Source organism: Saccopteryx leptura, chromosome 1 (genome assembly GCF_036850995.1).
Source record: "Saccopteryx leptura isolate mSacLep1 chromosome 1, mSacLep1_pri_phased_curated, whole genome shotgun sequence".
In the NCBI taxonomy this organism is placed as follows: domain Eukaryota; kingdom Metazoa; phylum Chordata; class Mammalia; order Chiroptera; family Emballonuridae; genus Saccopteryx; species Saccopteryx leptura.
Window position 1 is genome coordinate 238,658,400 of NC_089503.1, and position 23,086 is coordinate 238,681,485.

The 23,086-nt window shown below is 49.8% G+C and overlaps 1 protein-coding gene across 2 annotated transcripts in view; it reads left to right on the plus strand.

Annotated features, from left to right (window-relative positions):
• CTSB (cathepsin B) overlaps positions 1 to 21,934 on the plus strand; it is a 698,317-nt gene extending 676,383 nt beyond the window's left edge. Inside the window, exons 1-10 of one of the 2 annotated variants that reach the window (XM_066387939.1) lie at positions 438 to 595; positions 11,511 to 11,661; positions 12,583 to 12,668; positions 13,390 to 13,504; positions 16,288 to 16,406; positions 17,216 to 17,301; positions 17,614 to 17,760; positions 18,245 to 18,361; positions 20,361 to 20,489; positions 20,992 to 21,934. In XM_066387939.1, coding sequence (XP_066244036.1) covers positions 11,536 to 11,661; positions 12,583 to 12,668; positions 13,390 to 13,504; positions 16,288 to 16,406; positions 17,216 to 17,301; positions 17,614 to 17,760; positions 18,245 to 18,361; positions 20,361 to 20,489; positions 20,992 to 21,089 — 1,023 coding nt within the window. In that variant the 5' untranslated portion in view covers positions 438 to 595; positions 11,511 to 11,535 and the 3' untranslated portion in view covers positions 21,090 to 21,934. Of the gene's footprint in view, positions 1 to 437; positions 596 to 11,510; positions 11,662 to 12,582; positions 12,669 to 13,389; positions 13,505 to 16,287; positions 16,407 to 17,215; positions 17,302 to 17,613; positions 17,761 to 18,244; positions 18,362 to 20,360; positions 20,490 to 20,991 lie in introns of those variants that run through there. The other variant, XM_066387947.1, reaches the window with a different exon arrangement.
• Positions 21,935 to 23,086: the final 1,152 nt, after the last annotated feature.

The window sequence follows — 23,086 nt, forward strand, 5'->3', positions numbered from 1 at the left end:
TAGGTTGGGTGGAGGCCCTTAGGGACATCTTCAGTTCCCTTCCGCTCCCCGCGAGCCCTAATCCGCAGGGCTAGAGGCGGAGTGGGGGGGGGGGGTGCGCCGAGTACCTCTTCTCCATCAGCGCGCCCACCCACAGGGGGTCTCCAAGAGCGCAGGAGGGACGGGGATGGGGTGGGTGCAGCCAGCAGAAGCTTCAGGGGTGGGATGGGGGTGCCCGGCTCAACGGGGAGCGGAGGGGGGAAGGGGATGGGGTGCAGCAAGAAAATAGAGCAAGGAGTGGCTGAGGGTCCCAGGCTCACTCTGGAGCTGGAATGGGGGCAAGGTGGGTGCAGACTGCAGAAAGAGCCGGGGGCGGCGGCCTGGGATGCGGAGCTAGTTCGGAGCCGGGGGTGTGGCCGCTGGTTCGTCGCGGTCACATGATGAGTCAGCCGGCGCGGGGCGGGGCCAGGGGCGGTAAATAGGTTCGGGGCCGCCCGGCTGGCTACGGCGGCTGCTCCGGCACCAGCTCCTGCTGCACCTGCACCTACATTGGCACCGGCACTGGCACAGTGCGCACTCGTCGGCAGCAGGCCCAGGCTTTCGGCGGTGGAGCTCGGTGAGTTCTGGCGGGCGGCGGGCTGGGGCGCGGGAGCGGTGCCACCGCGGCGGAAGTGACCTTCACCGGGGATGAGATTGGGGGCCCTGTGCGTCCCCCACCAGGCCCAGGCGGCTTCTCCGGGGACGCGTGGGATCGGAGAGCTTCAGGCTGTCACAGCCGGGTCAGCGTGGGTGGCAGCCGCGCACTCCTAAAAAGTCTCCCTGGTGAGAAGAGCAAAAAAACCCGTTCGCGGGCAGCCGGGCTCCCAGCCCCCAGCCGGCCGGGAACCTCGAGCCTGCTGGTCCCTCCTCCAGGGCTGTGTTCTCGACCTGGGCGGGTCATCCCGACTCCACGATCCATCCGCCCCCAGGGCTGGCCCAGGAGGCCGCCCGGGTGGAGCCGGGCAGTTTACGGGGGCGATCCCAGCTAGGAGCCTGCGAGGAGGAATAGTTTGGCCCGGATCCCGGTGAATTTCGACTAGAACCTGGCTCCCAGGCCCCTTGTCGGTTTCTGGGTCCCAGATTCCGCGCAAACTGCTGAATTAATGGTATCTGTCTGCATCTCTCTGGAGTGTTTTCTTATTCCAGAGGGTTTGCCTAGGCAACTTTCTGCACACAATCATACACAATTCCAGAGACCCAGGAAGACAGAAACCGGACACAGGAACCCGGGACTGGGTGGATTAGGCTAGAATCCACTTGAAAAGTTAAGTCCACAAATGTGAAGAAAAACTAAACTGAGAGGAGACTAGAAGACTGTACACGGCCTCAGTCCCCTCATCCTGGGCGTATAGTGGGGAGGAGGAGGAGGCCACTCCTACTCCCCATGGAAGGGAGACAATGCCTCTGGCCCAGGGTGGTGTGGGAAAGGAGAAAGCAGGGCAGAGTCCCTGGGGCATCACCTCCTCCCTCAGTTAATGACCTGGAGGGCCTGGGAGAGCAGTGTGGGGTGACTGAGTTTGGGGGTTCAGCTGGCCCGCGGTCCAGGTAGATATGAGTTGAATTTGTCTTCTTAGTGGGCCTACATCAACAACCCCTTCCCTGGGCACTAAGGAAGCCAACAGGCAGAAGAGGTAGAAGGATCATAGCGCAGGCCTCACATACCTCTGCCTGACTCAGTAGAAATCCTCACCCAGTGGTAGGGTAGGTGGTGAGTTCAAAGGGAAGCCTAGCGCCGTTTGTTTCCTTGGAAAACCTGATTCCCAAGTGCCTCCACTCTGAGGTGAATGCAGCTGAGATTCTCCTAGATGAATCGATCAGTGCAGAGCGAGAAGAAGGTGAAAGGCTTAGAAGGGTGTCTGGCTTGGTCAAAGCTACTTTCCTTTTCTTCCATAAAGTCCTTTCCTTAATGGAGAATTGTTTCCTGTTGGCACTGGGCCCTTGAGCACAGAGAAGGGGTCTGGGTTGTCCCAATCCTGTATGGCTTCCCCAAAGAGAGATTTAAAGGTACCTCTGGAGAGAAGTTCTGCCCAAACCTTTTTTGGGCATTTGTTCCAAAGAGGGGGTATTAACCAGTGGAAAGGTGCAGATCCCTCATCTGGGGGCTTTGCAGGCACAGTGGGTGGCAACACAGGCCTGACACAGCCTGGCTCCAGTAACTCCCTTGGTATTGAGTCTGGACAGTCCTATCCTGTAACTGGTGAAGACGCAGGAGTTCCAGGAAAAGCCTGTCTGTGCGCTGCTGACTCAGCAGCTAGCAAGGAGGCCTGGTTCTTTCCCCAGCTGCTGAACTAAGGAGATGGCATAAGAGGTTGCCCACATTTTAGAGGTGAGAGATTTCTTTTGTGTTACAATTGACAGCTGGATTGAGGAGTGAAAGGGGAGCCTATGTCAGGGGTGCCTTGACGAACCTGTTGGGTGATTTCCTTAAATGTAACTGCCCCTGCTGGGAGAGAAAGCCTGAAATTTCTGGGGGTGAAGAGCCCCCCACTGTCTGCCACTTATTTTTGAGAGTTTGGCATAAGGAAGGTATTAGAAATATGTGAGGTTGAACTGTATGAAATGGGAAATTGTGAACATCAAGGATGGAAATTGGGCATTTTCATAGGGTTCAGCCTCAACGTGTAGAGAGATGGGGTTTGACTGTGAGTTGATGGATAAAGTCAGACACATACAGCTGTGGTTTGTACTCACTGAAGACTGGGAGGCAGTCAGCAGTCAGACCTGGTCCCCGATCATTGTCTCTCTTGGTTTAAGCTCTCTGCACACACTCCAGGACCTGCCTAAGAGAGGGAGATGAATCTTCAGTCCCTCCCTGCTTCTGGTCTTCCTGGGGGACATGGTAGCTCCTTTCTGGCTTCTCCATATAGTCCTGTTATACTTTTTTGTTTTCTTTTAATATTTTTGTATCAATCCATGAACAATGTTATTAAAATTAATATAACTGATACTGCATGAATCCTTCCCCACTGCTGTATATGAGACTTATTTATGTTGATACATACAGTTTAGTCCATTCATCTTGAATGCACAGTGTATTTGTCTGTAGAGGAACAATTAGATTGTTTTTGCTTTTTCACTGTTACAGCATTGAATCTCTCAGACACTTTACAAGACTTTCTTTAGGGCAAAAGCAGAAGTTAAATTAATTGCTGGGTCATTAGTTACGTGCATCTTCCATTTTGCTAGATACTGACAGAGTGCTTAGAGGTACAATGAGTGTTGACTAAACTCTGCTCTCAGCAGTGTTGAGGGTTCCTGTTCCTCATATTTTCCAACACTAGATATTTATTAAACTTTGATTTTTGTCAAGCACCAGTTTCCTTTACCTGTAAAACAAAAGCCTAAATGAGACTTTTCCAGGGTTACTGTTTTGTGAACACTGGATCCTGGGAACAAGGCATGCTTGCATTCTTGACTGTGTTATCTGTCTTGACCAGACCAATAACTCATTTAGCCTGGTCCTTGAGATTACCTACAGTTACCGGCAAGGATGGGGAGAGGAAGATGGAACAGAAACTGCCAAGATAGCAAACTGACTCAGTATAGAGTACTCTGAAAACACCTAGTCTGCCAAGAGAACCAGCGAAGGCAGGGCTTTTCTCTGTGACCCTCTGACCTGCTGACCTGGACTTGGGCAGAATGTGCTCACAGGCACACACAAGTCACATGACTTCCGGGCTTGCACACAAGACCTGGGAGGGTGGTGCCAGCCAAGGACTTCAGTCACTCCGTGGTTGAGGCATTGTCCAATGTCATTTAGGAGACATCTGCCACCCATTCTCGATCCACTTAACCCTACAGGTGTTTGGGTTAAGTAATTCATTCTGGTTGTCAAGATAGCAGAACAAACCATCATTTGAGCGCTTGTTATTAAAAGTTGGAGGATTGTAATTTTTCATCCACAGTGAGATACTCTTGGGAATAAAAAGAATTACCCCGAGACAGCAAGAGTTAACTTGGCCCATGGGCATATTCACTCCTCTAGTGAGGGAGAGACTGTTACCTAGTGGCGGTTCATTGGGCTGCCTTTCAGGCTGAGACAGGCAGCCTGAAAGGTTTTTTTTTTTTTCGAAAAAGAGCATCTCCTGTCTCCCAACAGCCTGTGTGAGTTTCTTTTCCTGGGGCTCCAGGAGAGGAAACCAGGACCAAGTCAGAGAAATGAAGCCTTTCTGTTGCTTCCTTTTGTGGTTTCCAACGTCTCGGTCACCCCAAGGACCCATCCGGCAGAGAAATGTAATATAGTCTGTGATTGAATTAGGGAGCTACTGTGTTCCTTCAAGCTGGAGAAGCATAGGACACTAATCTCATTTAAATCTCCAAGGATTTCTGACAGCTTTTATAAAGTAGTTGCAAGGTCCTTCAGAATCCAGGCAGTATGCCCATTTTAGAAACTGAGACATGGGGATGCAGTGCTCCCTTCAGCATCTCAATAAGTCAGTATCATCTGGTGAGCAAAAGCTTTCAGAACTTTCTAGAACTTTGTCCAAACTCTGACTTGTTTCTTAACAATGCAAAATTTTTTGACTGGTCTGTGGCTTCCTAGGAACTTTTGTTTTAATCCTAAGGTAGTAATTCTCTTGTTTGCAGGAAGTGAGCTGTTAAGGCTGATCTTAAGCAATGTTCCATTTGTGAGCACTGTAGCTACCTAGTTTCCAGGCAACCTGGTGGAAATGAGTCACTTATTTTGGACAGATGATTGGCAGGTGAGCAGCAGGGGAAATACCTCTTAAGAGACTGAGGCAAGGGGGGCCTTCCAACTGTCTGTCCTGGTTCCCTTGGGTCACACAGCAGTTGCTTGCTGGGGGTGTGGGGGATACATTTCAACTGCAGGGGCCAGGCTTAGGGAATGCATAGCTAACCTGGTCTGTTCATTCTCACAGCGTTGAGACAGGTGACAACTAGGAACCCTTTTGGGGGTTTTTTTGTTTGTTTTTTTAAATTTTTTAATTTTGTTTGTTTTTAGGAAGAGAAGGAGGGGAGAGAGAAAAATATTGATTTTGTTGTTCCACTTATTTATGCATTCATTGGTTCATTCTTGTATGTGCCCTGACCGGGGATCGAACCTGCAATCTTGGCGCATCAGGATGACCCACTAACCAACTAAACTACCCATCCAGGGCCTTTTTAAACATTTATTTATTTAAAGTGTATAAGCCAAGAAGCAGTTAACCAGGTCTGCCTTAGGAGCAGAGACATAAAACGGAAAAGACCAGATCAAAGGCTGTGATTCAGAGTCAGAAAGCGAAGGCCTTGGGTTTCCGTCAGGTGGACTGGAGCATATTTGCAATCGAGGCACTTGTGTCTGTCACCACAGTGCCGCCCCAACATGGAGGAGTAACTAGGCAAACTGATATCAAAGGGGAACGAAGATCTGCTTCCTTTTGATTTATGGGTATACTATAGTGGTCAAAAGTGTAGGAATATCTGCCACTAATGACAGCAAGAGGCAAGATTAGTCTTTATGGAAGAGAAAGAAACAAGAGTTCTCTTGCAAGGTCTCATTAACTCTTTACCCCCTCCCTTTCCATTTCCTCCCTAATCAAGATAGATATATATATATTGGTGGATATTGGTAACATGCAGGCACTTGATTTTTGACTCTTTAGCGTTGACTGTGAAAGAGGTCAGCAATATGTGAACCGCAGCAGTGGACAAGGAAGAGCAGAGTAGCAGATGTGGGAGACTTGCTGGGCATTCACTTGTCTTTTTCTCCATTAGCCAGGAGGTTGCAGCTGGCTTACTTGGAAAGTTCACGTATATATGTCCTGTCTCATCCAGTTCAATACAGATTTAGAATCCAGTCGACCTGAGGGCTCTATCACCACCTTTTTAAAAAGAATCAAGACAAATCATGGGCAAAACTGATTCTGAATCTTTCGGGATGTCAGGACTTGAAGCCACCTGTGACTTTGGCATCAGTTCCTCTCCTTCTGTGTTCATTCTGTCCCAAAATGGCTTCATAGTAGTCTGGGGACAGCTCTGCTGTGAGGGGAGGTAGATAGGATGGCCTGGCCATAGGCCCCTGTTTCACGTGACCTTCCACAGAACTTGAGTGGGCGTGCTTTCATATGAACTGGTAGGTGCTCTAGGGGTTTGGAGAGGAAATGAGAGTCTCCCCCCTTTTAAGCTAGATATTAGCTTGGAAAAGGGGAAACAGGGTACAGTGGGACACCAGGTCTGCCCAGGAAGTCAGCTGACCAAAGACGAGAAGTAACATCTGCCCACCATACTTCCAGCCCACACCCTGGAAGGCAGGGTGGTGACTTGCGGTGTTCTTATCCTGTTTGGACTCCTCTCCCTCATGAAGAACTTTCTGTTCATTCTCTCTTGTAATTGAGAAGGGAAAAGCACAGAGTTGAGAAATAAAGGGAAGTGTTTGCCAAAAAGAGGGGAAGCAAAAGCTGTTCTGTTTTGTGCTGAGGCCACGGTTTTAACCATTTGCGTGTAGTGTGTCCTGTGTTCAAGGTTTGTGTGGATGTGGAGAGAAGAAAAGCAGTCTGGTGCTCACTAAAATGAAGTCATCACCGCTCTTAGGGCATTTTTGTCTCTTCAGGGAGGAGAAATTTGACTTAATTTTCTTTGGGTTCGCAACAGTCTCAGGGTCCTCAGGATGGAAGCCCATTTGGAGGTTAATTGAGGTTAAAATCTCCGTTGTCACTCGGACTCTTCCGTGTGATGTGGAGGTGTTATGGATTGGTTTGGAGGGGCCTGAAGTTCTGTGGCACAGGCTAGAGGTGGAGGAGGAAGAAAGAGAGGGGAGGCAGAGGGTGGCGAGTCAGACCCGGAAACTGAACGAGCCCAAATGAGCCACTGTGCCAGGCGCCTTGCTCTGCCCACCCACATTGCACTCTGGACTTCCACCCGGAGAACTGACGGCTCTGAGCTCCATGTTACAGGTGGTGAAACTGAGGCTGAGTGAAGGGTGGTGCTCAAGGCTGCACAGTTAGTGAGTTGAAAAGTCGAGATCTGAATCCAGGTGTCCTGACGCCTGACTCCAAGCCCCGTGCTCCTCCTCACTGCTGGCTGCACGGGCTGTTGACACTTGAACCCCAACCCACATGCTCTCCTGTAATGCCATGGCGCTGTGCCTGGGGTCCTGGGGCTGAAAGGGAGGTTTCCTGAGTGCTCAGTCCAGATGGGCTGGGAGTCGGGGGTGCTGAGGTCTGTGCTTTCTGGGAGGGGTCCTTGGTTCTACACTGAGGCTCTGAGGAGAGAGAATCAAGTTGGCAGGAAATATGGAAGAGGACCTGTGGGACCAAAGGAGAAGTGGGGTGAGTGCGTGAAAGACACTGCAGGTGCGGCAGCGTGGGGGGCCTGGCAGGAATCAGGTGGGCGCACATGGCAGTTGTCAGTGGCAGGAACTGAGAACCATCTGGGAGGTGGGAGGCACTTGTGTTCTCTCCCACCACAGAAACCAGAGAAATCTTGTTTTAAAATCTGAGTTGCCACGGAGGTGTTCCCATTTCCACTTGCTTATATGACTTAACATCTCAGCAGATGGCTGAGCACCCAGAAAGCACCCGGGGACACTCCAGTTGACATTTAGGGAGCATTCCGCTAGGACTGCTTCCTGCACTAGGTTCTCCTATCGTGGAACCGTGTTAAGATGGCAAGTGTAAGAGGGTGTTGATAAAAAGAAGGAACCCACTGCTTTGCTCCCTGGGTTGCTCTTTGACCCTTTTGCCATGTGAGGGAGGACACAGTGAGCCGCTTACCTAACAGTTTGGAAGTTGTGTGGGTCCCTGACGCGTGGTCATGTGAGTGGCAGCCTCCCCCATGAATCACTGAAAATGGGAAGGTTAAGTGTTTTGAGCAGAAAGTCACTAGGGAAGAAGCCTAACTAAGTGCATTCTGGGGCTCATTAACCCTTGGTGTTCTTTCATCAATTTGGTGGTAAGAGGTCTTTGGTAAACCTAACTATTGTTCCTAAAAAGAACAAAGCATCAAATATAATATATTTATGTGTTTAAAAAGGATATATAGTGGAAAGTAAGTTCCTCTGTTGCAGCTACGTGCTACTTTGTGTGTTTTTCTTGACGTTTTACACATAGTGGCAGGAATATACTTGTGCATTGCTTAATGGGTTCATGAGCTTACTATGACTCACTCAACTAGTTAGTTCCTCTCTTAAAGAGCTGCTTTGTGTTCTTTTCTTTCACCATTTATTATAACTTAATGTATTCTATTATTTCACCATTTATGATAGCTTAACAGTTACTCTGTTCAACACTTGTTTGGTTTTGGTCTTTTGCTAGTACAGAGAATATGTAGGGAACATCCATGTGCCTCTGTCTTTGCATTTTGAGGCAGGTAAGATACCTTTCTAAATGTCAGATTGCTGAGTAAGAGGGCGCGCAGATTAAAATTTGTTAGAGATGGTTAGGTTGGCCTCTGCGTGTTGGTCCCCACCACACCAGCCAGTGCGATAGCTCTGCTCCCCACATATAAATCCCACTGAGAACTATCAGACTGTCCCGCCTTTGCCAGTCTGGTTGAAGATAAATATCTTTTTGATTTTATCTGTATTATCTGTGGTTGGGCATCTTTTAATGTCTGTTGGCCATGTGTAGTTCTTTTCCTGTAAATTCACTGTTTATATCCTTTGCCATTTTCAATTACACTGTTTCTGTTCTGATTTTAACAGCCCTTTGCATATTAAGGAAATGAAGCCTTAGGCATATGAAGCACTAATTTTTGTTCACTTGTCAACTTTTTGTTTTTCTAGAAGAAAGGCTTTATTTTCTTCTATTTTTTATCTTCTTTTCCAAGTGAGAGGAGGGGACATAGACTCCCACGTGTGCCCTGACCAGGATCCCACCCAGCAACCCCGTCTGGGGCCGCTGCTCTGCCCATCTGGGGCCATGTTCACAACTGAGCTATTTTTAGCACCTGAGGCAGAGGCTCCACAGAGCCATCCTCATTGCCTGGGGCAACATGCTCGAACCAGTTGAGGCATGGCTTTGGGATAGGAAAAGAGAGAAGAGTAGGGGGGATGGAGAAGCAGATGGGCTCTTCTCCTGTGTTCCCTGACTAGGAATTGAACCCAGGACATCTTCATGCTAGGCCAACTCTCTACCACTGAGGGGTTTTATTTTCATGTAGTCAGTTTCCCTTTAAGGTTCTGTTTTACATCAGTCTTAGTTGCTCCTCACTCCAATATTACATTTTTAAAAATGCATTTATTTTTTTCACACAGTTTCGGTGTTTTTGTTCAAGATCTTTGTTCCATGTAGCATTTTTGTATGTGTAAGGAATCAAGTATAAAGATTCAGCCTTACTTTATTTTTCAAACTGCTTAGCCAGTTGTACCTGCACTGTCGACTGAGATACGCAGTGTTCTCCCTCGTCTCGACCACACACACTGAATTCCCATACAGCAGTGGTCTCCAACCCGCAGGCCGCAGAGAAAGAATAAATAACTTACATTATTTCCGTTTTATTTATATTTGAATGATGTTTTATTTTTTAAAAATGACCAGATTCCCTCTGTTACATCCATCTAACACTCACTCTTGACGCTTGTCTCGGTCACGTGATACATTTATCCATCCCACTCTAAAGGCCGGTCCGTGAAAATATTTTCTGATGTTAAACCGGTCCGTGGCCCAAAAAAGGTTGAGGACCACTGCCATACAGCTATGCTTCAGAATGGTCTGCTTTGTCAGCCAGACAGGTCCTGGGCCAGCGTCCCCCAGGGGGTTATAATACATTTGCTACCACGAGGACCAGTTTTCCATCCTTGCTTGCTTTTTTCCACAACTGTTTTTCTTTTTTTTCTTTCTTTTTTTTTTTTTTTTTTTGCTATCCTTGCACATTTATTCTTCCAGGTGAATTGTTGCTTAAGCAACAATGAAATTTTAAATATTCCCTCAAATATAATTCACTGTGTGGGAGGCAATGTGGTAAGTGCTGTCACCTAAGTCATGTCGTTTTTATGTGACCTTTAAAATGACCTGTAACCTGTGAGGAGGTTGGTCACTTCAGGGACAGGAAATCCCCCAGCATACACACAAACACCACTCATAGGTGCACTGTACGGGTATCTCACAGGGCCTGACGGTAGTATGGGACCAGGTTGGATTTCTTGTTTTCATAGAGCTGCCGCCCGAGAGCCTGATTCAGAGGCTGTGCTGGAATTCACCAGTCTCCTGACTCACAAGCTGGTCCTGGATCTAAGGGCTGTGGGCGTGATGTGGTTTCCTTTCCCAGAAGCCCTACCTGTGGAAGCAGAGCCCTGGCTGACCGGAAAAACCAGAGAGAGTCCCAGGGGACTGGTGCCACTGGCCACACCAGCTCTGCTTCCCTGCCTCTCCTGAGACTGGCACACGCTGGCCTTCACGTGGCTGCTGTTTGCTTGTTTTGTAGCCCAAATGTGGCTCATGACATTTATTTCGTTTTGCATATTTTTAAATCCACTTGTGACATAATCACACGGTCAGACTGTTTACTCTTTCAGAGCACTCACTGGGGAAATGCCCCAACTTTGCCCTACAAGTCCGTGAGGGGCAGGTTGGCGATGGCAAGAGTGCAAAGGGCGCTAGACTCAATGTAGCCCAAAGATGTAGATGTCTTCATTCATGTAGGACAGACTTGCTGATACTGCTTGTTTTCTGGGCCCTGGGGTTTTGACAGACAGCAGCAGGTCAGCCCTGGCTGGTCCTCACAGCTCATAAGATGGTCTGGGCTACAAACCATCCAGTGAACAGCAGCGTTTCAGACTCCGAGCTGAGCCCTCACCCTGTGGGACAGACCCAAGCGGTGCGTGTCACCGGCCCTTCACTGCTCACTGCAGGCAGCATGGCCCCTTGGCTTTCTCTGTCCTGGCTCCCAGCCACCTGTAGGAGAAGCACATGCGGTCTGTCTTAGCCCATTTAGTCTGCTCCAACAGGACACCACAAACTGGGTGATATTAAATAGACATTTGTTTCTCACAGTCTGGAGGCTGGAAGTCCAAGATCATAGCACCAGCCTGGTTGTGAGGCCACATGTCTGGGTCACAGAAGAATTGCTGTGTCCATATATGGCGGAAGGAACAAGAGATCTCTCTGGGGTCTCTCTTAGAAGAGCACTAATTCCATTTAGGAGGGCTCCAACCTTGTGAGCTAATCACCCCCCAAAGGCCTTACATCCTAACACTGTCACATTGGGGGTTAGGATTTCAACGTGGACTTTGGGGTGATGCAGACATTCAGACCAGAGCATGCATGGCCTTTGTGCTGTAGGCACAGGTAGGGACTTTTAAGACAAGACTTAGGATCCCATAGGCACCATAGGTCCTAGACGGTTCTCTGCTGCCACACCCAGTCTTGACAAAAGAAGAAACTGAGGAGCAGAAGGGGACAGGCGGCAGCTGGGGCAAAAACACGGGTCTTTTGACAACTTGAGTTGTTCCTGGCCCCAGAACGAGGCTACCTGAGATGGCACCCTTGTTGCGTGGTGAGCACTAAGTGAAGGGGAGCAGCTTCTGATGTCTCATGTCCTTTCCTTTCTAGGTGAATCTAGGATCCAGTTTCCAAAATGTGGCAGCTCGTGGCCACCCTCAGCTGCCTGGTTGTGCTCACCAGTGCGCGGAGCACGCTCAGTTTCCAGCCCCTGTCAGAAGAGCTGGTCAACTATGTTAATAAACAGAACACTACCTGGAAGGTGGGCTGTCAGGGCTGCTTCCTGCACGTGTCCCTTCCAAGGGTCATCGGTCTGGGCGCTCTGACTCGAGAGTCATGGCCACTCGGGACCATGCCACCCTCCTCCCTGCCCCTTCCGTGTGTGTGTGTGTGTGTGTGTGTGTGTGTGTGTGTGTGTGTGTGTTTTACTCATGTGTGAACATGCATAGGGGATAAACAAGCTTTGCAGCTTTGCAAGTTTCATTGCTGGGTAGTCTTTGAACTCTACTGTGGTAGGTATTAAGGACTCATTAATACTAACAGCAGCTTGATTTTGTCCAGTCCTGGGGTCTGGGTCTTCAGGAACCAAGAAATAAGGAACAGGTCACATTTAGGGCTACAGAGGGTCTCTCTTATCAGTAAAAAGAGAAGACACCCCCTGGTCTGTTAGCAGTACACTGCCCCTGAGGTCCACCTGGGCTGGTCCTGGCTTGCTCTGCCGGGTGCTCATCTTAGTCTATTCAGGCTGCTATCACAAAATGCCATATATTGGGTAGCTTATAAACAGAAATGTATTGCTCGTAGTTCTGGAGGCTGGAAATACAGGCTCGAGGTAGCAGCAGGGTCAGGTTCTAGGAGGGCCCTCTTCCAGGTTGCAGATGGCTGGCTTCTCTTTGTGTCTTCACATGGTGGGAGGGGCAGGGGAGCTCTCTGGGGTCTCCTTTATAAGGACACTAATCCCCTTTGTGAAGACTCCACCCTTATGACCTAAGTACCTCCTAGAAGCTCACCTCCAGGTATCTGCACATTGCCAGTTAGGTTTCAACATGTATTTTGGAGAAATTTGGCCTATAGTGGTAGACCAGCCCTTGTCAGGCCTTGAATGTGAACAGCATGCACACTGTCATCCACCCTGTCCCTGTCCCTGTCGGTGAGTGACTGTTATGGATGGGCTCTCTTCCAGGCCGGACACAACTTCTACAACGTGGAACTGAGCTACTTGAAGAAGCTGTGTGGCACCAAATTGGGTGGGCCCAAGCTGCCCGAGAGGTGAGCCCCCACTCCCTGGGGCGTGAGAAGCAGGCATTTGTTTGGGACAGTGGGAAGGAGGGAAGAGAGAAGGCCTCCCTGGCGTCCATAGGTCTCGCTTCTCTCAGAGACTACTTGAGGGGCAGGGTTCAGCCCAAATGCCATTGAGTCCTACTGTGCGCTTCTCCAGGCAGCGCAGGCCCCAGTGGGAGAGGCCCCAAGACCGGGTCTCCACAATCTGCAAGGGCCCAATCTTGAATAAGGAAAATCTAAGAAAAGTCATGTCACCTGCCATTCATGTTTTATTTTTCTAGAAAATTCTGGTCATTTTCATGTAAACATCATTACTCTTGTAGGAAGCACTAGAAAAATCTTATAGTGAGGATGGGACAATGAAGTTATAGGACCTCTCACAGTGGTAAAGATACTGAAAATGCTGTCAGGAGCCCGGATAGACGTTTATGACTGGGGGTAAGGCAGGGGAGGCAAGAAACAGTTATCTGGATCCTGTGCCGAAAACTCTTGAAAAATATCCATAAAATAAGTCTAGAAAGAAGCATATGGAATGATAGGTGGTGTTAAGCAGTAGAATCGCGTTTTGTTTTCTAAAATTCCAAATTTCTGCCTTGCGCCACCCTTCGTGGGTGATGGCCCGCAGTCAGCTGGCCTTTGTAGGGATGTGGTCGGGTGGGCAGCGCTGGCGGTAGATGCAGGCTTAAAATGGAGACCTTCATTTTCCCAGAGTTTCGATTGCTGAGGACATGGTTCTGCCTGAAAGCTTCGATGCCCGGGAACAGTGGCCGAACTGCCCAACCATCAAGGAGATCAGAGACCAGGGCTCCTGTGGCTCCTGCTGGGTGAGGCCCTGCTGGCTGGGAGTGGCTAGAGCAAGGCAGGGGTTGGGAGTGACCAACAGTTGGGGGTGGACCAATTGTGACTAGGCTAAGTCAGTCTCTACCAGTATAAACCTAATCAAGACCCCTATGGCTATGAGCAAGGGCTAGGTGCAAGAAGCAATGTGTAGCCTGACCAGGCGGTGGCGCAGTAGATAAAATGTTGGACTGGGATGTGGAAGACCCAGGTTCGAGACCCTGAGGTCTCCAACTTGAGCGCAGGCTCATCTGGTTGGAGCCAAAGCTCACTGGCTTGAGCCCAAGGTCGCTAGCTCGAGCAAGGGGTTACTCGGTCTTCTGAAGGCCTGCGGTCAGGGCACATATGAGAAAGCAGTCAATGAACAACTAAGGTGTCGCAACACGCAAAGAAAAACTAATGATTGATGCTTCTCATCTCTCCGTTCCTGTCTGTCTGTCCCTGTCTATCCCTCTCTCTGACTCTCTGTCTCTGTAAAAAAAAAAAAAGAAGCAATGTGTAAAGCACAGCGCCCTGCACAGGGCACAGCCCATGTGTGGGTTGTGCAGTGTTTTTATTTCTCTGTTTGACATACTGTCCTGGGCCATCAGCAAATAGCATTAGTTATTAGTTTTTAGTTTTTTTTGTTTTTTTTTTTTTTAATTTTTATTCATTTTAGAGAGGAGAGAGAGTGAGAGAGAGAAAGAGAGGGAAAGGGGGGAGGAGCAAGAAGCATCAACTCCCATATGTGCCTTGACCAGGCAAGTAGCAGGGTTTTGAACTGGCGACCTTAGTGTTCCAAGTTGACGCTTTATCCACTGCGCCACCACAGGTCAAGCCAAATAGCATTAGTTTTGGCCTCTACTCTGCATTTTGAAGACTCAGCCATTCTTTATCAATGAGCTGTCTTAATTTTGGGTTTTGGTTTTTTGGGGTTTTTTTTTTTATTTTTCTGAAGTGAGAAGCAGGGAGGCAAAGGGACAGGCTCCCACATGCACCCAACTGGGATCCACACAGCATGCCCACCAGGGGGCGATGCTCTGCCCATCTGGGGCATTGTTTGGTTGCAACCGAGGTGAGGCCATGGAGCCATCCTCAGCACCTGGGCCAACTTTGCTCCAGTGGCGCCTTGGCTGTGGGAGGGGAAGAGAGAGACAAAGAGGAAGGAGAGGGGAAGGGATGGAGAAGCAGATGGGCGCTTCTCTTGTGTGCCCTGGCCAGGAACTTCCACACGTTGGGCCAATGCTCTACAACTGAGCCAACTGGCCAAGACCTGTTTGCTTTTTTTTTTTTTTTTTTGTATTTCTCTGAAGCTAGAAACGGGGAGAGACAGTCAGACAGACTCCCGCATGCGCCTGACCGGGATCCACCCGGCACGCCCACCAGGGGGCGACGCACTGCCCACCAGGGGGCGATGCTCTGCTCCTCTGGGGCATCACTCTGTCGCGACCAGAGCCACTGCAGCGCCTGGGGCAGAGGCTAAGGAGCCATCCCCAGGGCCCGGGCCATCTTTGCTCCAATGGAGCCTCGGCGGGAGGGGAAGAGAGAGACAGAGAAGAAGGAGAGGGGGAGGGGTGGAGAAGCAGATGGGCACCTCTCCTGTGTGCCCTGGCTGGGAATCAAACCCAGGACCTCTGCACGCCAGGCCGACGCTCTACCACTGAGCCAACTGGCCAGGGCCAGCCTGTTTTCTTTTTTTTTTTTTTTTTTTTGTATTTTTCTGAAGCTGGAAACGGGGAGAGACAGTCAGATAGACTCCCACATGCGCCCGACCGGGATCCACCCGGCACGCCCACCAGGGGCGATGCTCTGCCCCTCCGGGGCGTCGCTCTACCGCGACCAGAGCCACTCTAGCGCCTGGGGCAGAGGCCAAGGAGCCATCCCCAGCGCCCGGGCCATCCTTGCTCCAATGGAGCCTTGGCTGCGGGAGGGGAAGAGAGAGACAGAGAGGAAGGAGGTGGGGGTGGAGAAGCAAATGGGCGCTTCTCCTATGTGCCCTGGCCGGAAATCGAACCCGGGTCCTCCGCACGCCAGGCCGACGCTCTACCGCTGAGCCAACCGGCCAGGGCCCTGTTTGCTTTTTAACTGTGGTAAATACACAATATAAATTTTATTATCTTAATCATTCTTTTTTTTTTTTTTTTTTAAGATTTTAGTTATTGATTTTACAGAGGGCAGGGTGGAGATGAGAAGTTTCAACTCATAGTTGGTCCACTTTAGTTGTTCATTGATCGCTTGTCATATATGCCTTGACCAGGCAAGCCCAGGGTTTCGAACCTGCAACCTCAGTATTCCAGATCAACGCTCTCTCCACAGGACCACCAGCAGCCAGGCACCATCTTAATCATTCTTAACTGTACAGTTCAGTGTCATCAAGTACCTTCACATTGTGTAGTCATCACCATCAGCCATCCACAGAGCTCTTGTCATCTTGCAAAGCTGAAACTGTCCCCATTAAACATTAACACCTGCCATTCGCCCTCCTCTCAGACCCAGCACCCACCCTTCTACTTTCTGTGTCTATGACTTTGACTAGTCTGGGTACCTCATAGAAGTGAAATCATAGAGTATTTGTCCTTTGTGTGAGCTGTTTTTATGTTAAAAATCAAAACCATACATTTCAAAAAGGAACTAAGGGCCCAGCCAGAGGTTTGGGGAAGATTAAAGTAACTTGCAAGCTAAGCTGCACGCCAGGACCCTCGCCTGACACTGAGAAAGACTAGCTACCAAGAAGGGCTGGGGAGGGCACAGTCCAGGAGTGGGCTCACCTGAGTGGGGCTTGTTTCTGCAGGCATTTGGGGCTGTGGAAGCCATTTCTGACCGGATCTGCATCCTCACCAATGGGAAAGTCAACGTGGAGGTGTCTGCCGAAGACCTGCTCACCTGCTGTGGCTTCCAGTGTGGGGAAGGGTGAGTCTGAGGCAGCGCCTTCCACCGAGGGAGCCCAGGCCACTGTGAATGGCGCCAGGGAGACCCTGGGCTAGGGCCGCCTCGGAGGGTGGGTGAGGCTCCGTAGATGGGAGTAATACTCCTTCAGGATAAAGGGTCGTCAAGATAGTGTGGAGACTGGGGAGGCTGGGAGCAGCCCTAGCATGGCTGCTGCTTCTGGGAGGTTCCTAAAACCAGGCTGGCCGCACAGGGCTGGCTGTGGTGGTAGGGTCTGGGCCAAACAGACGCGCTCAGGTACCGAGGTTAAATTTCTGACCTCAAGTCTGGTTTTTGTCATCCTTGTTCCCTTTTCCTCCACAAGGAAATGTAACAGCCTCAGGGCCTGTTTCCTTTTCTGTAGTTAAGGATAATGGTTCCCTCAGACTGGTCACTGCTTCGTGCTGCCCTCTTAGGAACAAGGTGTGTCCAGGTCTCACTTACCCCACGCCAGTTAAGTTAGAATTTCTGGCGCTGGTGTTTTTGCAAGTCCCAGAAGAGTCTCTGTGCTGCCTGATTGAGAATCCCTGTTCTAGAAAGGACACAACCTGGGCTGGTGTAGACATGAGTGTGAGCATCCTTCTGTCTTCTTCCGGGTCTTGGGGCTAAGCAGAGAGCCTGGTTGATTCCCGGGAAGAAGGGACATCCCAGGGGAGAATGAATTGGGGGTCTGTTGGGATCTGGGAGAGCTGTCGGGCCAGTTGCTAAAGGCAGTGGTGGGTCCAGCAGGCAGTGGTCTGGGGGCAGCTGGCATCTCTCTCATGATGACTTTTAATGAGTGGCTCTTTTCTTAGCTGTAATGGGGGCTTTCCCTCTGGTGCTTGGAACTTCTGGACAAAAAAAGGCCTGGTTTCCGGTGGCCTCTATGACTCCCATGTAGGTGAGTGTCTGCCCTGAGTCCCCGTCAGGCCAGATGGGTTTTATAAGCAATGAATAGTAATGGTCTCATTTTCCACTATAAAAGGGAAGGATTAGGGTTCAGGGCAAGAGTGCTGAGCTGATAAATAAGGTAGAGAGACAAACAAGCCAGTCCTCTCCATGGCAGACTTGGCAACAGTGGACAAGCAGACTGAGGCTGCAGACTTGAGGGTAACTCCTGTTCCCGCTAGTCATTACCCCAGTTCCTTCTGGTCTCGGGGGCCTATGTAAGAGCTCTTGGCTGACACTGTCCTTTCTGCTTGGTTTTCCCCAGGTTGCAGACCCTACTCCATCCCTCCCTGTGAACACCACGTGAATGGCTCCCGGCCTGCATGCTCAGGGGAGGGGGGCAGCACCCCCAAGTGCAGCAAGGTCTGCGAGGCGGGCTACACCCCATCCTACAAGGAAGACAAACACTTCGGTAAGCGCACCAGGTGGGAGACCTGCTGACAGCCTCCCCAAGCCAAAGGGAGAGAGGCCAGGACAGCTGAAACTTAGGAACACAGTATGGAGAAGGAAAGGGTGTTACTGCCTCGCTTGCTGACCTGTTGTTTTCTGTCTACACCCCGAGTTCCATCTCAGGAATGTTGTTTTAACAGACGCTTGGAGTTGGAGGGGACCAAACCCCTCGTCTTCCAGGGGACCTGCCTTTGTCCTCCTGGGTCCCACTCTGCCCTCCAGGGCCACGCTCTCCTGCTTTACAGCTTCCAGGTCCCGCTCAATCACTCCTCTCTCAGGGGGTCCCTGATCAGCACTGTCACACACTCCTTCCCATCCCAACTCCCCTCCCAGGCTGGGCAAGTCTCCTAGATGCTCAGTCTTCACCTGGTGGCCTCCCCATAAGTCAGTGACCAGTGGCTGATGGAGCCTCAGAGCCTCACCCCCCTTGCTGGTTTGTTTGCCAGGATGCCAATCCTACAGCCTCCCCAGCAGCGAGAAGGAGATCATGGCGGAGATCTATAAAAATGGCCCAGTGGAGGCAGCGTTCTCCGTGTATTCGGACTTCCTGCTGTACAAGTCTGGTGTGTATTGACCCCTGATGGCAATGGGGGAGGTCTGGGTTCAGGTGAGCCTACAGAGCTTGCTCAGAGGAGGGAGACAGGGTGTCCAGGAGCAGGGCGGTGTCAGGCTTCCCCTCACCCTGGCCCCCGACCCTCACAGTCACTGCTCTGGGCAGATGTCCCTGCTCTGCTTCCTTATACCTACCTGCCCACTCTTCTGCACGTGCTCTTCAGATCTCCTCTCCAGTGTTTATGGCCAGTTCCTGCTTGTTCCACTCATCCCACAATAGCCAGCTCAGATATCTCCTCAGGGAAGCCTTTCTCACCTCCCTGGAGCCTCTGACTCCCGCCTGTTTGCCTCAGTTGCTTTATCAGCACATTCATCACATTGCAACTAGAGGTTTTCTGTGTCTGGACTGACGCATGAAGGCAAAAAATTCATATTTGTCTTGGCAAAGCCCTAGCATCATGCTTACCACCCAGTGGATGAGGAAGCAGAGAACCAACTGTGTGCAATGCAGTGGGGACCTGGCCGGTCCTTGGCCTGAGAGCCATCTTAGAAACCCCCCATTCCAGATGAACAGGCCATGCTGACCGCTCTGTCTCGTGTACAGTCTGCTAGATTGAAAACTCCGAAGCTGTCAACTCTTATAAGACAAGGATTGGACAAAGGAGGATGACTCTGGGAAGGAAAGATATTATTAATCTTGTAGTTCTTAAGACGAAGTGACTCACGGAACATAGGCTGTTGGCCAGCCCTCTGAGCACTTTGGCCAGTGTCTTTACTGATCACCATTGGCTGCCACCAACTGGGCCCCTCTCCTGCATCAGCTCTCCAGGCTGACCCCAGAGCAGCAATTTAATGAACTCTTTCAGACACAGAATACTTTTCATCAGTAAACCATTAAATGGGAGTCCCAGTATGTAAAACGTAATTGGTATTTTAACATTAAACTTATTTCTAAATTAGAATTTATAACTTTAGTTTTAAAGGCAACCAACAGGCATGTTTTGTTGGACTCCATTTTCATATTTATTCAACCTATTTGTGTATGTTGAGCTTTCAAAAATATATTTAGCCCTGGCCAGTTGGCTCAGCGGTAGAGCGTCGGCCTAGCGTGCGGAGGACCCGGGTTCGATTCCCGGCCAGGGCACACAGGAGAAGCGCCCATTTGCTTCTCCACCCCTCCGCCGCGCTTTCCTCTCTGTCTCTCTCTTCCCCTCCCGCAGCCAAGGCTCCATTGGAGCAAAGATGGCCCGGGCGCTGGGGATGGCTCTGTGGCCTCTGCCTCAGGCACTAGAGTGGCTCTGGTCGCAACATGGCGACGCCCAGGATGGGCAGAGCATCGCCCCCTGGTGGGCAGAGCGTCGCCCCTGGTGGGCGTGCCGGGTGGATCCCGGTCGGGCGCATGCGGGAGTCTGTCTGACTGTCTCTCCCTGTTTCCAGCTTCAGAAAAAAAAAAAAAAAAAAAAAAATATATATATATATATATATATATATATTTTTTTTTTTTTTTAAATGTGCCCTGGCCGGATAGTTTGGTTGGAGCATTGTCCTGATACACAAAGGTTGCGGGTTTGATACCTGGTCAGGGCACATATAGGAATAGATCAGTGTTTCTCTCTCTCCTGTCCTTCCTCTAAGATCACTGAATTTATTTTATTTTATTTTATTTTATTCATTTTAGAAAGGAGAGAGAGACAGAGAGAGAGAAGGGGGAGGAGCTGGAAGCATCAACTCCCATATGTGCCTTGACCAGGCAAGCCCAGGGTTTCGAACCGGCAACCTCAGCATTTCCAGGTCGATGCTTTATCCACTGCGCCACCACAGGTCAGGCAAGATTACTGAATTTAAATACAGATAGGTAGATATAGAATAGAGAACCCTGTTTGAAAACAGTGGTAGGCCTCTTGGGCCCTCTGGGCCCGTCTTGACTCGGGCAGCCAGCTGAATTGGAGGGGTGCTGTGAGAGATGGGGCAATGGCTTTGTCTTGGCTTGAACTGGTTTTTTCTTCTCAGGAGTGTACCAACATGTCAGTGGAGAAATGGTGGGAGGCCACGCAGTCCGCATCCTGGGCTGGGGAGTGGAGAATGACACCCCCTACTGGCTTGTTGGCAACTCCTGGAACACCGACTGGGGTGACAGTGGTGAGTGGCTGCTTCCTTCCTGTTAAAAATAGGGTATTATGAGCCAGAACATAGTTGTCATCTTGTCTTCCTCTGCTCTAACCACTGTACAGGTCCAAACCAAACCCTAGGCCTGGCACTTAGCTATGACCTGCCAGGTGTCCAGGTGCTAGTGGGCTGGGGTTTCCTTCTGCCATAAACAGATTCTGATCCTGAGGGTGGTAGGGAACAGGGCCCAGCTTTAAATTGCTTGTGTCTGCCAGTTCCCTTGCACCAGGTGCAGTGACAGGTGACATGGGTTCGAGTGGCAGTAGCGTGCAGAGGCCTCACAATGTGGAGCTGGGCTGCTAGGCCAACAGTAGAGCTGACGGAGCACCCCGGTATTGGCCTGGTGCTGGTTTGGTGTCCTTTGGGGCTGGCCTAGTGACTTTCCCTCTTGGGTCTTTCAGGGATGAGTCTGAATATGCTGGCAAGGGCCACCACCCAAGGCACACTTTAAAGGCATCTTACTTCTGCTTTCCAGGCTTCTTTAAAATCCTCAGAGGACAGGATCACTGTGGAATTGAATCGGAAATCGTGGCTGGACTCCCCTGCACTGAGCAGTACCGGCAAAGGATCTAACCAGCTGTGGGCCCTTCCAGCGAGCCCTAGAGCAGTTTTTCCCTAAATAGAGCCAGTGGGGCTGGGGGTGAGATGAGGGATAGGCATATCTTTTATTTTTTGAGTTCAAATAGGATACAAGAGGTTTTAGACAGGGCCTGAAGGACTGGATTGGGCCAAACCTCGTGTCTGCCATGACAGCTGTCTTCCAAGGAGACACATCCAAGGCCTGGCTTACCTCCCAGCCCATTCAGTGGACTGTTGTCATAATGCACTTAGACCACTAAGCCACTGCTGCAAGCAAAGCAGGTCCTCTTTCCTTAGACTAGTGCTGCTCTGGCTCTTGCTGTAACCACCTCCACATCCTCCATCCTCCCCCACCGTGCATCACCAGAGAGCATGACAGACCTAAAGGGTTTATAGATTTCCCAAAGGAATGAAAGGTGGTTTCCTAAGAGGATAGCTTCCCACCCACAGCAGTACCTCCAAGCAAGTGGCTTTCTGGATTTGCAAACAGGCTGAGAAGAGAAACAGTGGGGCCGCCCTTTGAAAAAAGCCACTCGCCCAGGGCCCCTGCACCCAGCTTTGCAGTGTTGCTCACCTACCCTGCTTGTCCTGGACATGAATCTTTTTAAATAGTTTTACTTTTGGTGCACCTCAGCTGATCATAAGAATGAAAGCATCTAATAGAGCTATACTAGCTTCCCTTAAACTGGGTGGTCTTGAGTGGCCTACTGACCTCTAGTATGACAGTGAAAATAGTTTGGGAGAAACCAGCTTTTTGTTTAAAAATCACTGCTTCACCCTGTTAAATTTACATGGAAAAGAATGACTGTGCCAATAAAAGGTTTCTCCTTTAATGTGAAGTCTGTTCTGGTGGGCTCTCAGATTATGTCACACACTGTCCGTAGGTTTGTGGCTGCTGTCTCTCCTTATCCCCTAGAAAGAACCATGTTCTCATGGATCTGGGTGCTCTTTAAACTCGAACCACACCACCTTGCCTCAGTTGGGGAGGGGGCACACAAAATACCTAACTAGCTTCTCACTGCTCCAGTGTCCTTTCAAACATCATTTCTTTTCAGTTCCATCATTCTCATCAACCCTTTGAATTTGCCCCAAGCCTTGATGAGCTCTGCCCTTGCTTACACTAAGAACATAATTGTATTTGACATATATTTTTTTAACCCAACAACAAGCCAGCAGTGGCCTAAGGATTCATACAGGCATGGAGAATCGGTGATGTCACACCAGTGTCCTGTTGGAGGGCCAGCATCTCTGGGAGCTCCAGTGCTGGGGTGGGGTGGAGGCAAAGCCTGTGTACTGTATTTTGGGAGTTCCTTAGGACTCTTCAATTTACACTGCTGGTTAAGAACTATTCCTTTGGTGAGGCCTAGTTATGAATCTAAACAGCAAAGTATACCATACCAGTTTTTGATGGAACAAGAAATCTAGCAGAATTGGCACCCATGCCACTGGCCTATCAATACTCTATTATTTTCATTTCCCAACTGAGAGTTGGACTAGCTCTTCCTAAAGCCATGCAAAGGTCAACTTCTGATGTGATTCAGAAGTCAAGAACCAGAAGGTACCTAAAATAAGTTCTTAAACACCCAATGAATATTGTAGGAAAAGTATGTGAAACTCAAGCATAGCACTTATGAAGTCTTTAACAAAGGTTATCAAAGCTATAAATTCATAACCCTTTTATTCTTAACATTTCAATTAGAATATAGTCATAGCCTCAGTCAAGTTCTGACATTCTACCTACCCCAAACTGAGTTGAAGAATCCCATTTGCATACTTTCTCCCACCTCCGCCACGTCCCCTGAAACTCCAGCCTCACCCCAGAAACCAGCAGATGTGCTAGATGATGTAACAGTGAACTGCAGGTCCTCTTCACACTTGGTTCAAGGAGTCTTTTGTTAGAAAACAAATAATTCTGAAACTGGGATCAATATTAATACTTTAATAAACCTCAAATCACTGCCACTCATCATTACCCTCATCACCTCAGCTAC